This window comes from Symphodus melops (assembly GCF_947650265.1).
Source record: "Symphodus melops genome assembly, chromosome: 2".
NCBI lineage: Eukaryota > Metazoa > Chordata > Actinopteri > Labriformes > Labridae > Symphodus > Symphodus melops.
This window is the reverse complement of record NC_136692.1, coordinates 12,943,029-12,957,762: the sequence shown is the minus strand read 5'-3', so window position 1 is coordinate 12,957,762 and position 14,734 is coordinate 12,943,029. Positions and strand designations below refer to the sequence as shown.

At 40.6% G+C, this 14,734-nt stretch overlaps 1 protein-coding gene and 1 long non-coding RNA gene across 9 annotated transcripts in view; both read right to left on the bottom strand.

Annotated features, from left to right (window-relative positions):
- Nucleotides 1-520: 520 nt before the first annotated feature.
- On the bottom strand, nucleotides 521-2,324 carry LOC306819684. Of its 4 annotated transcripts, none has more exons than XR_013778591.1 (6): nucleotides 2,127-2,324; nucleotides 1,656-1,742; nucleotides 1,410-1,460; nucleotides 1,163-1,214; nucleotides 883-957; nucleotides 521-729 (listed from the first exon to the last, which is right to left on the bottom strand). It is a non-coding gene; the product is annotated as an uncharacterized lncRNA (long non-coding RNA). The 4 variants fall into 4 exon arrangements; XR_013778592.1 differs by having other exon boundaries at nucleotides 2,136-2,324; XR_013778593.1 differs by lacking the exon at nucleotides 2,127-2,324 and adding an exon at nucleotides 1,925-2,093.
- Nucleotides 2,325-3,185: 861 nt separating this feature from the next.
- LOC306819669 (uncharacterized protein) overlaps nucleotides 3,186-14,734 on the bottom strand; it is a 31,884-nt gene continuing 20,335 nt past the window's right edge. For 3 of the 5 annotated variants that reach the window (XM_079337103.1, XM_079337106.1, XM_079337107.1), the window contains 9 exons: nucleotides 14,090-14,171; nucleotides 12,728-12,795; nucleotides 11,273-11,380; nucleotides 10,662-10,763; nucleotides 10,369-10,507; nucleotides 8,643-9,433; nucleotides 7,885-8,545; nucleotides 6,194-6,788; nucleotides 3,186-5,138 (listed from right to left, as the gene is read on the bottom strand). In XM_079337103.1, coding sequence (XP_079193229.1) covers nucleotides 5,042-5,138; nucleotides 6,194-6,788; nucleotides 7,885-8,545; nucleotides 8,643-9,433; nucleotides 10,369-10,507; nucleotides 10,662-10,763; nucleotides 11,273-11,380; nucleotides 12,728-12,795; nucleotides 14,090-14,171 — 2,643 coding nt within the window. In that variant the 3' untranslated portion in view covers nucleotides 3,186-5,041. The remainder of the gene's footprint in view (nucleotides 5,139-6,193; nucleotides 6,789-7,884; nucleotides 8,546-8,642; nucleotides 9,434-10,368; nucleotides 10,508-10,661; nucleotides 10,764-11,272; nucleotides 11,381-12,727; nucleotides 12,796-14,089; nucleotides 14,172-14,734) is intronic. The other 2 variants (XM_079337104.1, XM_079337105.1) reach the window with 2 other exon arrangements.

Genomic DNA, 14,734 nt, shown 5'->3' with positions numbered 1-14,734 from the left:
CATTATGTACGCAAACAAGGACGCGCTCCACAGGGAAAACAAACCCGGAGATCATTTTCCATTCAGATGAGTGGGCCAGATGTTGGTTTCCTTGTTAAGATTCCCAAGAGAGATCCCAGGAAATGAGACGTGAGGTTAAAGACTTCAACTGCTGAAAACACTCACGATTTGTTCGTTTTAATGTTTATATCGGACGAATTTTACGTCGACTCCAATTAATGTGATGAAAGCCCTTTTCAGTGTAACTTACGATATTAAATATTGAATCCCTCCTCCGTCTATGACCTTAATCTTTAACAGCTAATGTGTTTGAGGAAATTCTAACATCACTTTATGTAGGCACTTTTAATTCAAATAGTGATCAAATGGGTTGAAACACAACATGCATATCCTTCTACTCCAACCAAGACTAACATGCATGCAAAATGCAGTAGAGCACTATTAAGTCAATCTTGTGTAATGCATCCTTATTTTATATACTCGTGGTCTTTAACAGTAGTAACACAAACCAAAACAGGCCACTGAGAAAGTAACTTTTATTAAAACAAGTAGTGAATATCTTCAGTAAAGTTACAGAACATAAATTCTTTTACATCGTTTTCACTTCTTTCATGTGCATTTCAATACTCTGTAGGCCGGTTAGGGTTACTTTTCAAATAGTAATCTGGTTAAGCTTTTTTTCTCTCAGTTCAGACGTTCTTTGAAATGTAGTTTCAACCTTTGGATTGCCTGAAAGAGACAAGATCACATGAGAATGATATTTGCAGAAACAGTAATATGATAGATTGTATCATTATAGGTATGAGAAACAATCATGTTACATCAGATAGTTTATTTTATTTGCTTTACCACAAAAAAAAAAAAAAAAAAAAAAAGAATTACCTGCATAATAAACAAGACCACAAGATGTCAGTCACACGCAGAATCACTCGCTCATTTGACTCTTCACACGTCAACCTGTAAGAGTAAAGTTCAGGTTTAATTAATTCTCAAAGAAAACACAAGTCATGTACATGTTTTACTGCAGGAGCCTCAGAATCAAGTTAGAATCAGGAGCTGAAGTTCAGCTCTCATAGTAGGTGTCAGAAAAGTATATTTTAGCTTGTCATCATCAGCTGAAAGAATAACCACTTTCAAAAACAGACATACTTAGAAGACTCACTGACTTTTAGACCCAGAGACGTAGTAGAGCCCAGATTTTGATCCCCAGACCTCTGTGGGAAGAGAAAAATACTTAACTCAAAATATTCAGTTCAAGCAAACACGAGTACAGTAATTGTGAAGCCTCAGAATCAAGTTAGAATCAGGAGCTGAAGTTCAGCTCTCATAGTAGGTGTCAGAAAAGTATATTTTAGCTTGTCATCATCAGCTGAAAGAATGACTTAATGCAAGAATAAATTTAGACTCACCAGCTTTTAGACCCAGAGATGTAGTAGAGACCCCATTTTTGATCCTTAGACCTTTGTGGGAAGGGACAAATGTTTAACTCAGCAATATTCAGATCAAGCCAACACTAGTGTATTAATGATCAAGCCTCAGGATAAAGTCAGAATCAGGAGCTGATGTCCAGCTCTCATAGTAGGTGTCAGAAAAGTATATTTGCGTTTTGTCATCACAGGCTGTACATCATCAACATGCCAATTTTTTAAACTTACCACAAGCTCTTACACCTGGAGATCTATCACTTTGAAATCAGCTCTCATCCAATCCACAGTTCCCACATGTTCAGGTAATACCAGTGTCTAGAGTGAAAGCAGAGGTGATTTAATAAAAACACAAGATACATACTTATCATTAAATAAAATTCGATTTTTTTTAAGCTTGAACATGTGCAGAAGCAGTTGCTAATATGGAAAATGCATTGGCTTAGAAATACCCATTTGAGTTGATATTAATGACCGTGGTACAAAGACAAACGCCAAACTTTTAAAACATCTCAGGTAACGCGACGGGACACAGATCAACATATATAAAAACAAAGATTAAGTCAAAAGAAAAACCACGCGGTGCGCGTTTGGTTTAGTAGCTCTGGCTTTTGCAGGACTGCCACGTGCTGCTGGTTCAGAGTTCAGACCATACCAACGTGTAACGTAAAGAGCAACATAATGTCGTAATAGGATACTCACTAGTATTACCTCAGCTGAGGACCAGTTTGGACACATAAATGGCCTGTTGCAGTCATCTTTACTGCGGTGGGACGAAATTATTCACCGAAAGGAGTGAATGTGATTCATTCCCTCTCGCGCCATGATGTTAACAGAGACCGTATGAGCAAGTACACAGCTTTATAAACGGCTTCAGACAACTCCTCCCATTTCCGGTCGACCCTTGCGCCCCTTTTACTGGCACGTCTGCAAACTCTGTTCTGTTCTTTTTAATTGAAAAACACATTTAATGGGATATTTTGAGCATGTGTTTGTTGTGTTGGCTGCCTTTTGTGTAACCTAATGTTTAAACGAGTAGTTTAAGGCAACATAGTACAGCGACAAGTTCTTTACCCAGAAAACTGCATCTCCCATGAGTCTCACATGTAGATTGTTTGTCAAAGCCTTGAGGAAGTTGTAGTTTTTTAAAGGCAAAATCAAAGTAGTTTATGCAAAGTTAATTTATTAGATGAGAGGTTTTCCTAAGTGACAGGTATCAACTTTGTTGCGAGTGACACATTTATGCAGCATTTTTTAAACACAATTTGGAATGCTGGAATTTGAACTACGGAGCCCCTTCAGATACAAAAATAAAAAAAAATAAATAAAAAAAAACTTGTGCACATAACAATAAATTGTTGGAACAAGGTAATTACTCAAAAATACAACTGGCTGTTAAGTTTTTTTAAAAACTTTAATAAACCTGATATACTGCTAATACATAAAGGGAGGGATACGAATATTTACCTCTCACATGCGATATAATCCCTTTAGACCCCTCCTCCCAAGTCCTTAAATCTGAAGGACATTAGTATCTGACCTTTAAAATGCTACTGATTGTAGAATGAGGTTTATTATGTAAAATATTGCCCTTCATTTTTTTCCCCCCAGCTGGCCAGTCGTTACTACCTAACCTCACAAAGCTAAAGTGACTGTCTGGAAGCTAATTTCTGGAGCCAGAAACAAGAATGTTTCGAAATACTAAACCAAAAAGTCAAAATGAAATGTAAAAGAAGAAACACATAAAAAGTCATGCAAGACTTAATTTATACACTTATTTATTTTGATCACAGCTGTACAGGAATGCATTGTCACAGCAGAAACACAACCCAACCCAACCATGGCACAACAGCCATCACAACACATCCAAAACTCAACCAGAAATGTACAGGCTCAATCATCTTACCTCAATTCAATATCTATAACTATCATCATAATTATTATTATTCACATAGAACCATCTGTCTCTCAAATATATCTTTGTTTTCAAAGAGCATAAAAATACAAGTTGACGCTTCATTGGGGTGAACACTGTTGCTTGATCCACTGTTTGGCCTACATGGGGGGACCACTGAAAACTGGGGAGCTGAGGAGGAGCAGAGCCAATTTATTACAGCTTACAGGGGGTCTGCATGGGCGCGATGGAGCTCTTACAACGCTGCTCAATGGTTACAGGAGGATCGCAAACAGGTGATTGATTGTTTAGGACACAAAACTCAACCTATAACCTACTTCTGACATCACACATATACACAAGGAACCAGAAAAAAACTTTAAAAATATGAAGTGGTGGGGGGGGGGGGGGGGGGGGGGGGGGGGAAGAAAAAGGGATGAAAGTTTTAATTTGAATATATGAAAAAAACACTACCAAGGCACAGAGCGATGTAAAGTTAACAAAAAGGTCACAGAGGGAGATAAAAAAGAGGCAGGGACAGGATGGAAAGTGGGCAGAATAGAGGCAGTTTCACTAACCAACACTAGAGGGAGCTCTTAACAGCTCAAATACCCGGGTATATTATAAACTATGTATGTATACTGTATTTACTATATAAAGCATTGAAATATGGGATTATCTTTTTAAAAACACTGTTCACTGCAGCAGGACAAAGGGAAACACCTCATAAGTGTGTGTGTGTGTGTGTGTGTGTGTGTGTGTGTGTACAGGTGTGTCTTTGCATGTTATGTGTATGTGAATTTGTAGATTCATTTCCAAGCAAATCTCCATAGATGGAGCTACACACCAACAAAGCAGAACACCAGCAAATACACAACCAATGAAATGTTTATATGCATATGTGTAAATGTGTTATTGTCTCAAATTTCATGGACAGACATATATATCATCTTGCTGATTGTTAGAATAACTACTGAGGGGGAGGACAATGACATGAGCATCGGCAGGGACTACACACACTCGAAACGACAACAACAGCAACAGTAACAACATCAGCAGCAACAACAACAACATGAAGATAGACGACACACAAGTCAGGAAAATCCAGCTAACCACAATCCTCCACTCACACAGAAGAGAAATCTGGAAAAAATGCATCTTTTTTGACATCTCAGGAGTGAGACAGACTTAGAAAGAAGCCTGTCTTTCTGTGTGCTTTTTAAAACTCGCTGGTATCTCGTCTGTATGCATCCTGTCTATCGATCCAGCTACCTTATCCCCCTGTCAGTCAGTTGTGCTTATTTTTGCAAGCAATATGCTTATCTGTCTGTCTCCCTGTCTGACTGGGTTTGCATCTCTGTCCTAGCCAGAGTCTGAGGAGAGAAAAGGATGAGGAAAATGATTGTGCTTCTCGGTCCAGGCAGCTGTCTCAGACTCGGTGATGATTCGCTGGGCTGCAGAGGTCAGAGGTTGTGTGGGAGCGGCCTCCTCACATCAGGAGGCGTTCTAGAGCTACCCCACCAAACGAAGAAGACTCCCTCCTCGGTATTTTTTCTGTACAAGGCTACATAACAAGTGCTCAAACACACACACACACACACACACACACAAACAAACACTCTCTCAGAGCACCAGCATCAAGCCTTGAGAGAGTTTTCTTCATACATGATGAGGAAGAGGAGGGGGATAGAGGACTTGAATGAGATGGTGCGTGCGCCGCAGATCAGTCAAGCATTGCATCCAGTTGGTCTGCCAAGTCATCAAACATGCTGCCGATGTCATCCAAGATGGAGACTGTCTCCTTTTTGCTAGAGAGAGAGCTGCAAGTTGGAGAGAAAGAAAGACATTTTTTGAAGATGGCAGGCAAAACACCGTTGCAGAAAATAAAAGATGCAGAGTGTGAATTGGGTTTTCACACATTGTTTATTTGCAATTTAAAGATCCTGTCTAATGATAAGCACAGTGTTCTCCACAAAGATACGCAGGAATCTACAGGATCATTTGAAAATGCTCTATATTCCTGCATGTACTATTTTTGGGACATTCAAGGGGCAGTGACAACAGGTTGTTAGCACAAAAGTGACAAAGAGCTTTGTAATAGTGTAAAATACAATCTTTTAACACTTCACTCAATTTCAGATTTAAAGCATTTTTTTACACTGCCTCTGTCATTAGCAACTCAGTGTTACACCGTTCTTCCACTATGCTGAGTCTCTGAATTAAACTTTTACTGCAGTGTTTTGTTTGAGTTTGGGACTGTGACCAAACTGGGCCCTGATGTCTGAGGAGGCTTCTGTACACAGGAAGTAATTCATTCTTTTTTTGTAGCTTTCACTTTTCAGCATGTTCATAGTTTACCTGGAGTTATAATTGCATTACTATGAACTTTGGTAGCATAGGGAAGGGTAAGGTTTTGTGGAACTACACCATTATAGATGTTGTGTTGAAGAGCAACATTATTATTGATCAAAAATTTGTATAACCTCTGGAATATGACTCTAATATTAACGGTTTAATCTCTGTTTTTGATTTCCGTCATCTACTGAGGCAAATGTGAGGCTCATTAGCTGCTAAATGCTAAAAGTAAAAAATGCCCTTTACTAGAGTGTCCTGGCCGAGACAGTCAGCAGCACATTATAGTTTTGAATTTCCTTCTTAAGCATCTTTCATGTCTGTTTTAAGACATGATGATACAAACAAACAAGTCCCTCTGTTGCTGCGTCGCATTAAACACAATATTCTTAAAAGCACAGGGGCTCTTTAACTGTGTGTGTTAGCTTGGTTTAGGTTTAAACAGATACACCTGTTGCTCTTCTTTAGGCAAAAAGTGTATCAGGTTGAATGCAAACTCGTCTTTATAGGAATGAATACTCACTCGTTTTGTGTGTCCTCTTCTTTGATTTTATGTTCCACAGCCTGAACAGCTGCAGCCAAGGTGGCACTGGTCTCCTCCAAACGATGTTTAACCTCCTCCTTTTGCTCCACATCCTCGGCTTGACCCTCCACCTCTCCGAAATTGTCTCCCTCTGCTCTCTTTCTCGCTTCCTCCCCTTCCTGCTCCCTGTGCCTCTTGTGCTCTTTTTCTCTCCTCTTATCCTCCTCTCTCCTTCTTTCCTCTTCCTCTTCTGCCTCTCGCCCTCCTATTAGATCAATGGAGAGACCAGCAATAGAGGAGCGGGGAGGCTTGACAGGGTGAGGAGAGGGGGTGGAGGGGCTCTGGGCTGGAGAGGGGGAGGCGAGAGTGAGTCCTGGAGAGAGAGATGGACCAGAGGGGGTCTCAGGGGCTGGGAGAGGAGCAGCAGAGAGAGGAGTGGAGGGTTTGGGGACTGGGGTAGGGCTGACTGCAACTGGGCTTGTAGCAGCAGGACTCGGGCTCTTTGTAGCTGAAGCTACTATTGCTTTGCCTGGTTTAGGTGCAGTTGGAGGCCCGCGGGGTTTAGGGGACACAGGAGGAGGGACACGCTTTGGCTCTGGTTTAGAGAGAGAGAGAAATAAAGCAGCAGTTGTCATTATCACATATACAACACACACCATTTCACTGCAAGTCTTTAGCAAATAATATTAAATGATCATGCATTTATTCTGACAATACCCACACTGTGGAATTCTCAAAAGTATTATAAGACTCCAACCTGACCAAACTGTGTGGGTGGGGATTAAAGTTTACAGACAGGTCTCCTTTCTTTGAGGTAAATGTTTTCCGAAAAAGAAAGTACTTTGATGTTATTTCCTAGATGTTCTACATTTATATGAAATTAAAGGCTGATGATTCAAAATAGAAATCCTCCAAAATTATTTGTGGAGAATTTTTAATGTTGATTGAATTTGAGAACTTTCTCTCACATATTAAAGAAAGAACAGCTAACTTTGTCATAGATCCTGGGAGTTAAAGGGAAGGGAAAGTTAGGGCATGCTTTTACCAGACACAACTACAATAAATATCCTACAGTGCAGTGAATATTAAGTATTTAAAAACTACTGTTTTTAATTTAATATTAAAGGAACAGATAAACAGCAAATCCTTATAAACGATAAGCTAAAACATCAACGTGATTAAAAAAGAAAATCACATCACAACTGCAAATCCATTTTCTGTCAGTCGGCTAATTATTTCAGCTCTAGTTTATCCCCAAAGATGCTATTATACGACAAGAACTCATTAGAAATGAATTAATGAAAGTCAGTATGCTGGGACATCCTCCAGCCAATTAGTGAGTAGTAATATTCATAATGTAACTTCAGTATTTCCTGTTTGTATCTCTAGTTCTGTCAAATCAAGAAGAATGCTAAAAATAATAAGCTCAACATTTGGCATTGATCTTTAATATCACTCATCTTTTCCAACATGATGATACGGATGTGAGAATGCTAGAAAACAGGTTTGTCTTTCTACAAAATTTAACTAATCACAATACTTTTAACAATCATGTTGTTGAAATTGGCATGCAATGGCTTTAAAGTGTATACAAAAAAAAAGATCTATCTGAAAAAAATCCTGACACTTAATGCAAGAAATGTTTATGAAGTCATCAATTTTGTTTGCTCCCTTGTGTGTGTGTCTCTTACCTGGGCTTTGTGCTGTCTCTGTATTGTCTGGTCCTGGTATGGGGACCCTGCGAGTTGGGGTCGGGGGGTCAGCTTGTGTCTTTTTAAGGGAGACTGTGGATGGTTTGGGTGAGACTGGAGGCTTTAGGGACCTTCTGGCCTCCATCCACTCACAGCTCTCTCTGTTTGTCTCTGTCCTATCAGAGACCTCAGACACTGGCCTCCTTCTCAGGACCACGCCCCCATTCTGCTGCGGCTCACCCTGTGTTTTCCGGCTACTGTCTGTCTGGCTGCTGGGACTGTGTAATTGCTTATTGGTATGAACAACACCTTCTGTATGCTCAGACACATGTTGTTTTCTGCGTATGGTGTCGGTGCCGGTTGTCATGGTGACAACAGTGGTAGCCACGGATGCCGGTGCCTGAGAATCTGCTTCTAGAGGGTTTGGCTTCCTTCGGAGCGTCATTGTACCGTCTGCAATCTCGGATGTTGAGGAGGAGACCACAGTTGAGCGGGGTCGGGGCTCTGGACGCGGCTTTGCTGGTTGCCGAGGTAACACTTCAGTCTGGTCACCAGGAAGGGCCTCTGGTCCACTGATGGTCCTGCGCCGACTTAACACATCATCCTCCTCAGATCCAAGACCACCTGCGCGTTCCTGCCGGCGAAGCATAGGTGGACTCACCTGGAGGTCAAAAGACTGTTAGACTGTTAAAAGACTGTTACATACATATTAAAAAATTAAATAAATAACTATGATTCTTAGAGTAGGACACACCCACCTGCAGGTAGTTGGTGCTGCCTCCCAGATTCCTTGGCAGGGTTTTAGCTCCGCCTACCATAGATGTTTCAAGCATGGCAGCGAGGCTGCGGACACTCCCAGAACTGCCCTCTGATCTCTCCAAGCCCCCTGACTCTTGAGATCTTAGGCTTCCACAGTCACTGGCTCGCCGCTCTCTATAGGTTGGAAGCCCGAGAAGCTGCTCTCCTTGTGCCTCTTCCTCCCCGTCGCCCCCTTTAATGGAAGAACAGGACCGTTTTGGTGGAGTAGGGGGCCGTCCTTTCCGTCGGGGCCGGAGTGTGACGGACGATTGGCTGCGGTTTACAGTGACATCATTTGAGGCGGCAGTACGTACAGAGCTGCTGCGGCACACAGTGGCGTATCGAGAGTCTGATTCTGAGCCAATCAAACTGTGAGTTCTCCGCCGCTCTTCCTCCTCACAAGGCAGGCGTAGCAATGGAACTGATGAATCTATCGCTGCCATCTGGGTGGAGGGACGCGGTCGTGCTCTGGGGGAGGCCTGCTGTGTGTGGGTGTGTGGGGGGGTTTGAGGTGGCGTTTGTGTAGGTGTAAGGGGAGGGGTTTGAGAATGTGTGAGACCTGGACGAGGTTTTGCCAGCGGGCTTGGGGCACCTTCTCTCAGCTTTCTTGCATCCTTATGAGACTCTGAGCCTGTGCTGCTACCAGGGCTGGAAGGAGGGGTGGATGGGCTCTGAGGAGGCCCAGAGCTGCTCTCTCCTCTCTGTAGCTCCTTCAGTCTCCTCACTCCCAACATCAGCTTCTTCTGATGGCCTGAGGAGAGGCAGAGTGAGGGACTGTAATATCAGTACAACTGATATGATTATGGCTATGTGAACTGTACAAACAAGACTAATAAAACAATGCAACCAGAAGTAGACAACAAGGCCAGCTCTTGTAAAGACATTTTAGAGTATTTTTAATTGCTTATTTTTAATAGTTGAAATCCAATTGACAACATCCTTTCCTTTCAAAATGGCAAATTTTGCTTTATGACCTTTTAGGTGATTATCATGAATCTAATCGGGAGGTTCTCGATTCTCAGACTGCAGATGGGTACAAGGCCTCAAAACTCTTCTTTTAGAGTATGATGACTCAGCAAAAAATAAATAATTATTACATATTATTATGTGCTATAATGTGTTGTTTAAAAAAAATCACAGTAGCAAAGATTTAATGTATTTTAAAATTTGGAAGTAATAGCTCTGACTAAAGAATCAGTTTGTGTTTAGTTAGAGTCACAGAACTCTAAAATAATACATCAAAATAGTTCAGATAACTATTTCCATATAGTTTTGAAAAGCATCATAAATGACTGAGTGAAAAGTACAGTACAGCTTAAAATAATAGCTGTACATGATTTATTGGGTTTTATCCACAAGCATAGTATTGACAAATTATCATTTTACACATTTTTTGTGATCCCTTCCGAATGTGAATGTATAAGATTTTTTAGTGTGAAAGAAAAGTTATAATTCTGCACATAAGAAAAACAATATGCTGATTAAAAATATATTTTGGATAGGCCAACATTGGTCTAATAATATCAGCCACCACCCAATATAGTTGTTGACCTCTATTTAAAGGCAATGTCAAAGAAAATTGATTTTATTATATAACAAGATACCAATCAGGATATATAAGAAAAATTATGTTTTTAATTTAGAATTCATTTTATCTTCATGGTTAATATCTTAGTTGTGTCTTACCAAGTTTAGAAATGCCAATCTCTTGCAGATCCTCAAGGCTTATGTCAGAGATGAAGTCGATGTTTTCATATCCATTCTGCACCAGAACCTGATAGTACTGACTGAGACCCAGGTGAGACAGCCAGTCTGCCAGATTGGCCTAAAAAACATTGGAGATATAAACATGAGATACCAGAGTATTATTCCTTGCACTGTGGTTCTGAAGAACTGTATGTATGCTTGTGTGCGTGCAGCTGCCAAAACTCTACATCTCCGCTTTTTTTGTTGTTATATAGAACACATGCGAGCCTTACAGGCTTGTGGTCCAGCAGCCAATCTGTGGAGGGCAACTTGCTGATCTCTGATGTCAGCTTCTTTCGATGTCCAGGCTTCATGACCCCGATTGCCGTAAGGTCCTTCAACACAGAGCAGTTAGTCACATCAGGAATTCAAAAACTGTAGGTGTTTTTGTTCTCTTTTATATGTAAGCAATTCTATGTGTTCATTTGACATTTGTATTAGAGTTGCGTGTGATGTGCCTTCAGGAATATTTTGTGTAGATAATCTCTCATGAGTGTCCCCGGCCTTTCGGCAGTCTACGTCATACCACTGTGTCCGCTTCGATACACACTCACTTAAACACACACTGGCACTGGAAACACACCCAAGGACAAACAGAGAGTAGCGTTTACAACACAGACTTGAATGCACAGCCATGTGTGGACACAGGTATGTACATAAAGCAGACAGAGCATGAGGAGTGACTGGTTGAGGCTCAGGACTCACACCGGGGGCAGGTGACAGAGACAGGAGGGTCATGATGACATCATCCAGTTCAGCAGGGAGCAGTTTTGAGAGCTGAGCTGGGCGGAGCCTTGACAGACAGGGGGGCAGGGCGTGAGGGGGTCAGGGGTCATGACCTTACCTCAGGGGTCATGCGGCTAATGGTGTCTAGATCATATCCCGCCGTGAGGAAGTGGGTGGTGTAGAACTGCAGCTGAAACTCACCCAGCCACGCCACTACTGCCTGCTTCTAGAACACAGAACACAGAACACTACTGCCTGCTTCTAGAAGAATCCACAGGCCTCTTCTAGAGTGCGGAACACACACATGCCTGTTCTAGAACATGGCATAGCAGCCTGATCTAGAACACAGGAGAACACTGTTCTAGAAAACAGCAGAAAAACGTCCAGTGTATCCCCACAGTGTAGCCTGCTCTGAGACAAAAATCTGAGAACATTTTTCAAGGTAGTGGAACCTCTTTTGTAACAAAAGAGAGGTCTGCAGATTTAAAGGTTGTTTTAAAAAATTTAACCCATTACAAATTACTGCTTCTAAAATACCCCGTAAGAACACTTTACGGGTTTTTCCACGATATAACCATCTCAATTCGAGACACATTACCCTCTGAAATGCTGCTTGTAATTAACAAGGGTTTTTAGAATGGCGTTTTGACACAATATTAATGTTAGGAGAGAAAAATGAAAATGTAAGACCGATCTGGTGACATTTTGTGTCAAGAATATTTGGCATTATGACACATTGCACACCAATTCTAATAAAAGTCTGCTTAGATGTAGTGCTCCGCTGCAAGTGCTGGAGACAATGTTGGGAGTATTTTAAACCGTTGAGTTGGAGCACTGTCTACTGGACAAAACATTTCTAAATCCCAAAAAGGAGGCCTACAGTTTTCTGCATTATGTGTTTTCTCCAAAAAATGTTCACATATTGCTAAATGTACCTTTGATAGTTTGATATTGGCCTGATAACATCTGAGAACCAATATATCAGTCATGCTCTACTTATAAACCATGCAAAGGAAACAACAAACTACCAGTATGGCTCGATGCCATGTAGAAAATCATTAACAGGTCGATTTAGATATTGGATTTGTGAATGAATTTAGAGTAAAAGGAAAAAAAAGCTGTATCAGACCAACCAGTACACATTTAGAGCACTTCACTGATGTTGCCTAGCAACCAGTAAATGCTTCTAGAATACATCATCTGGTGATTCTAGAACATACAGAGAATTTAACCCTCATCTTCACAGAACAAACACACTGTTGGCAGGTTCTAGAGCAGAGCAGCATGTGGCCTCCTGGTGTCTCAGCGTGATGTGAGGATGGCGGGCGTGACAGAAGGCAGGACTGACTTCTTGATGTGATTGTCACTCTGCCTGTCTCCGTGGTGACACAATAACACTGCCCATCCTCTGAATGTCATCTGTTCAGGTGCAACACAACCACGCCAGCTTACACCTCACTGAACCCATCCTTGTAGACGGCTGTCTCTCAAACCAAAGCTCTGGCTGAGAGGATACAGCATAAAGAGAAAGTGGAGGCCACAGGGTGAACCATTCTGTCATCCAAAAACTCACTTTCCCATCATCCTCCTCTGTCTTCCGTTCAAACGATTTCTGTTCATGAACCGTGCAACTGGAGGAGCCTTTGGATTTTCATATAAAGAGGAGACAAGGGAATAAGGAAGTGAGTAAATGTTTTATATACAATACATTACATCAAGCAGAAAAACACATTTTTGTTTTACCCATTTCAATTTTGTTTTTTAAATCTAACTTTTGTTGAGCCTTTCCCAAACATGGTGTATTTATCTAAAAGCAAGATTTCAATATCCTGTAGCCTTCTTTATCGTCCAGTTAATTGTGTAACAATATGTCATATGATGCACTATACTGCATGTAGATGTGTAGTATATAAATATATCAAATAGTTATTTAAAGACACTTTAGACAGGCTTTTACAATTCTTTACTTTTGGATCCTGTAGATTGTAATTATTTTTAGAATAGAGTTAAGAAATTGTAGGTTTTTTTTACTCATTGTACAACAAATATTTAGCTTCCTTGTCTGTTGTTCTTTTTAATGCAATCAATTAGAAATCAATGTTATTGCTGTTTGTATAGCTAATCAAATAAAATCAAACTACATTTTTGTCCAGGTAAACAATAAGAAAAATGAAGTGCTTCCTTGCTCCTTAACTGTTTACTGTTAAAGTCACACATAATGGTGTTATCTAATGACTACGCACATTCTCTTAGTGTGAGAAACACTGATGATACACAATGATTAACTGTGGAGTCCTTCATGATAGCTCTGGAAACAAGGCTTGTGCTTTGGCAGCTTTTCACACGATCAGTAGAAGCAAAAGAATGATAAACCATATAATCATTTTCAATGTAAGTATAATATTGCTTTATTAGCAAAAAGTTCAAGGTTTTATGTTTTCTTGTAACTGAATGCAAAATGAAGAACACATATTCCTGAGAGAATAACTACATTGAATCCCTAAAAGAGCAACCTGAAGATCAGCTTCCATAGTGATAAGATAACTAAAAATACTTTTAGATGAGAATGGGGGCAGCAAATGTTGCTTGTGTTTGATATGAAGGGACAGGTGGTCTTTAGGGGGGCAGGTTTACAAAAGTGAGATGAAGAATATGTCATTCATAAAAGCAGTGATCCAGACACGCCTTGGGGCAATTATTGTACTGGTGAACGAGCTTTGATCTTTTTAATTGTTATTACTACACTACAGACAAGCTCCCTTTGTTAAATCTCTGACTCATTGCTGAGGACACCCTGTTATAGCCTTTAAAATCATTGCTGTGTTTGATCACTGAACATAAGGCAGCAGCACAACAGACGTTTCACTTGAATAGAAATGACACAATATTTCATTATTGAGACTGAAGATGTGTGTGTGTGTGTGTGTGTGCTTACTTGCTGGCTGCTCAACAGACTGCGACTGCTCCAAGAGATGCTCTTTAGCTTTTACTGACTGAGACAACACAGTTGCCAGGAGCTGAAACACAAATACAAAAACACAGTAAGTAGGCTTATACTGACAAACACAGACACACACACACACACACACACACACACACACACACACACACACACACACACCTACACATACACACACGCATTTACTCAAGGATAATCATTCATATTCCCAAGTGTCCTGTGACTCAGCACGAGGGACTAAGTGAGCGTATAACAGACTGATTCTGGCCTTTTCCTCCTGCGTCTCCTGCAGTTTACCAGTTATGATTCATCAGACATCCTAGAATAAAAAGTTCTTAAAATAGATGGATGTCACTCCAGCATATGGAAAAACTGCTAAATTTAGCTAATTTCAATATGAGTATTTTCAAGCCACTTCCTCAAAAGACGTTTTTATATCCAGTAATGCAAATTCACAGAAGACAAACCTTAACTCACTTATTTTGACACCACAGAGCAGTTCTTGTGTTTTTATTGTTGGGTTCAACTACTTGGGAAACTATTTATCTTTTTTCCTGAATAATACCAAGCGGCAACATCTAGTGCTGAAAAATTAATGTTGAAGTGCAAATACTGTACTTC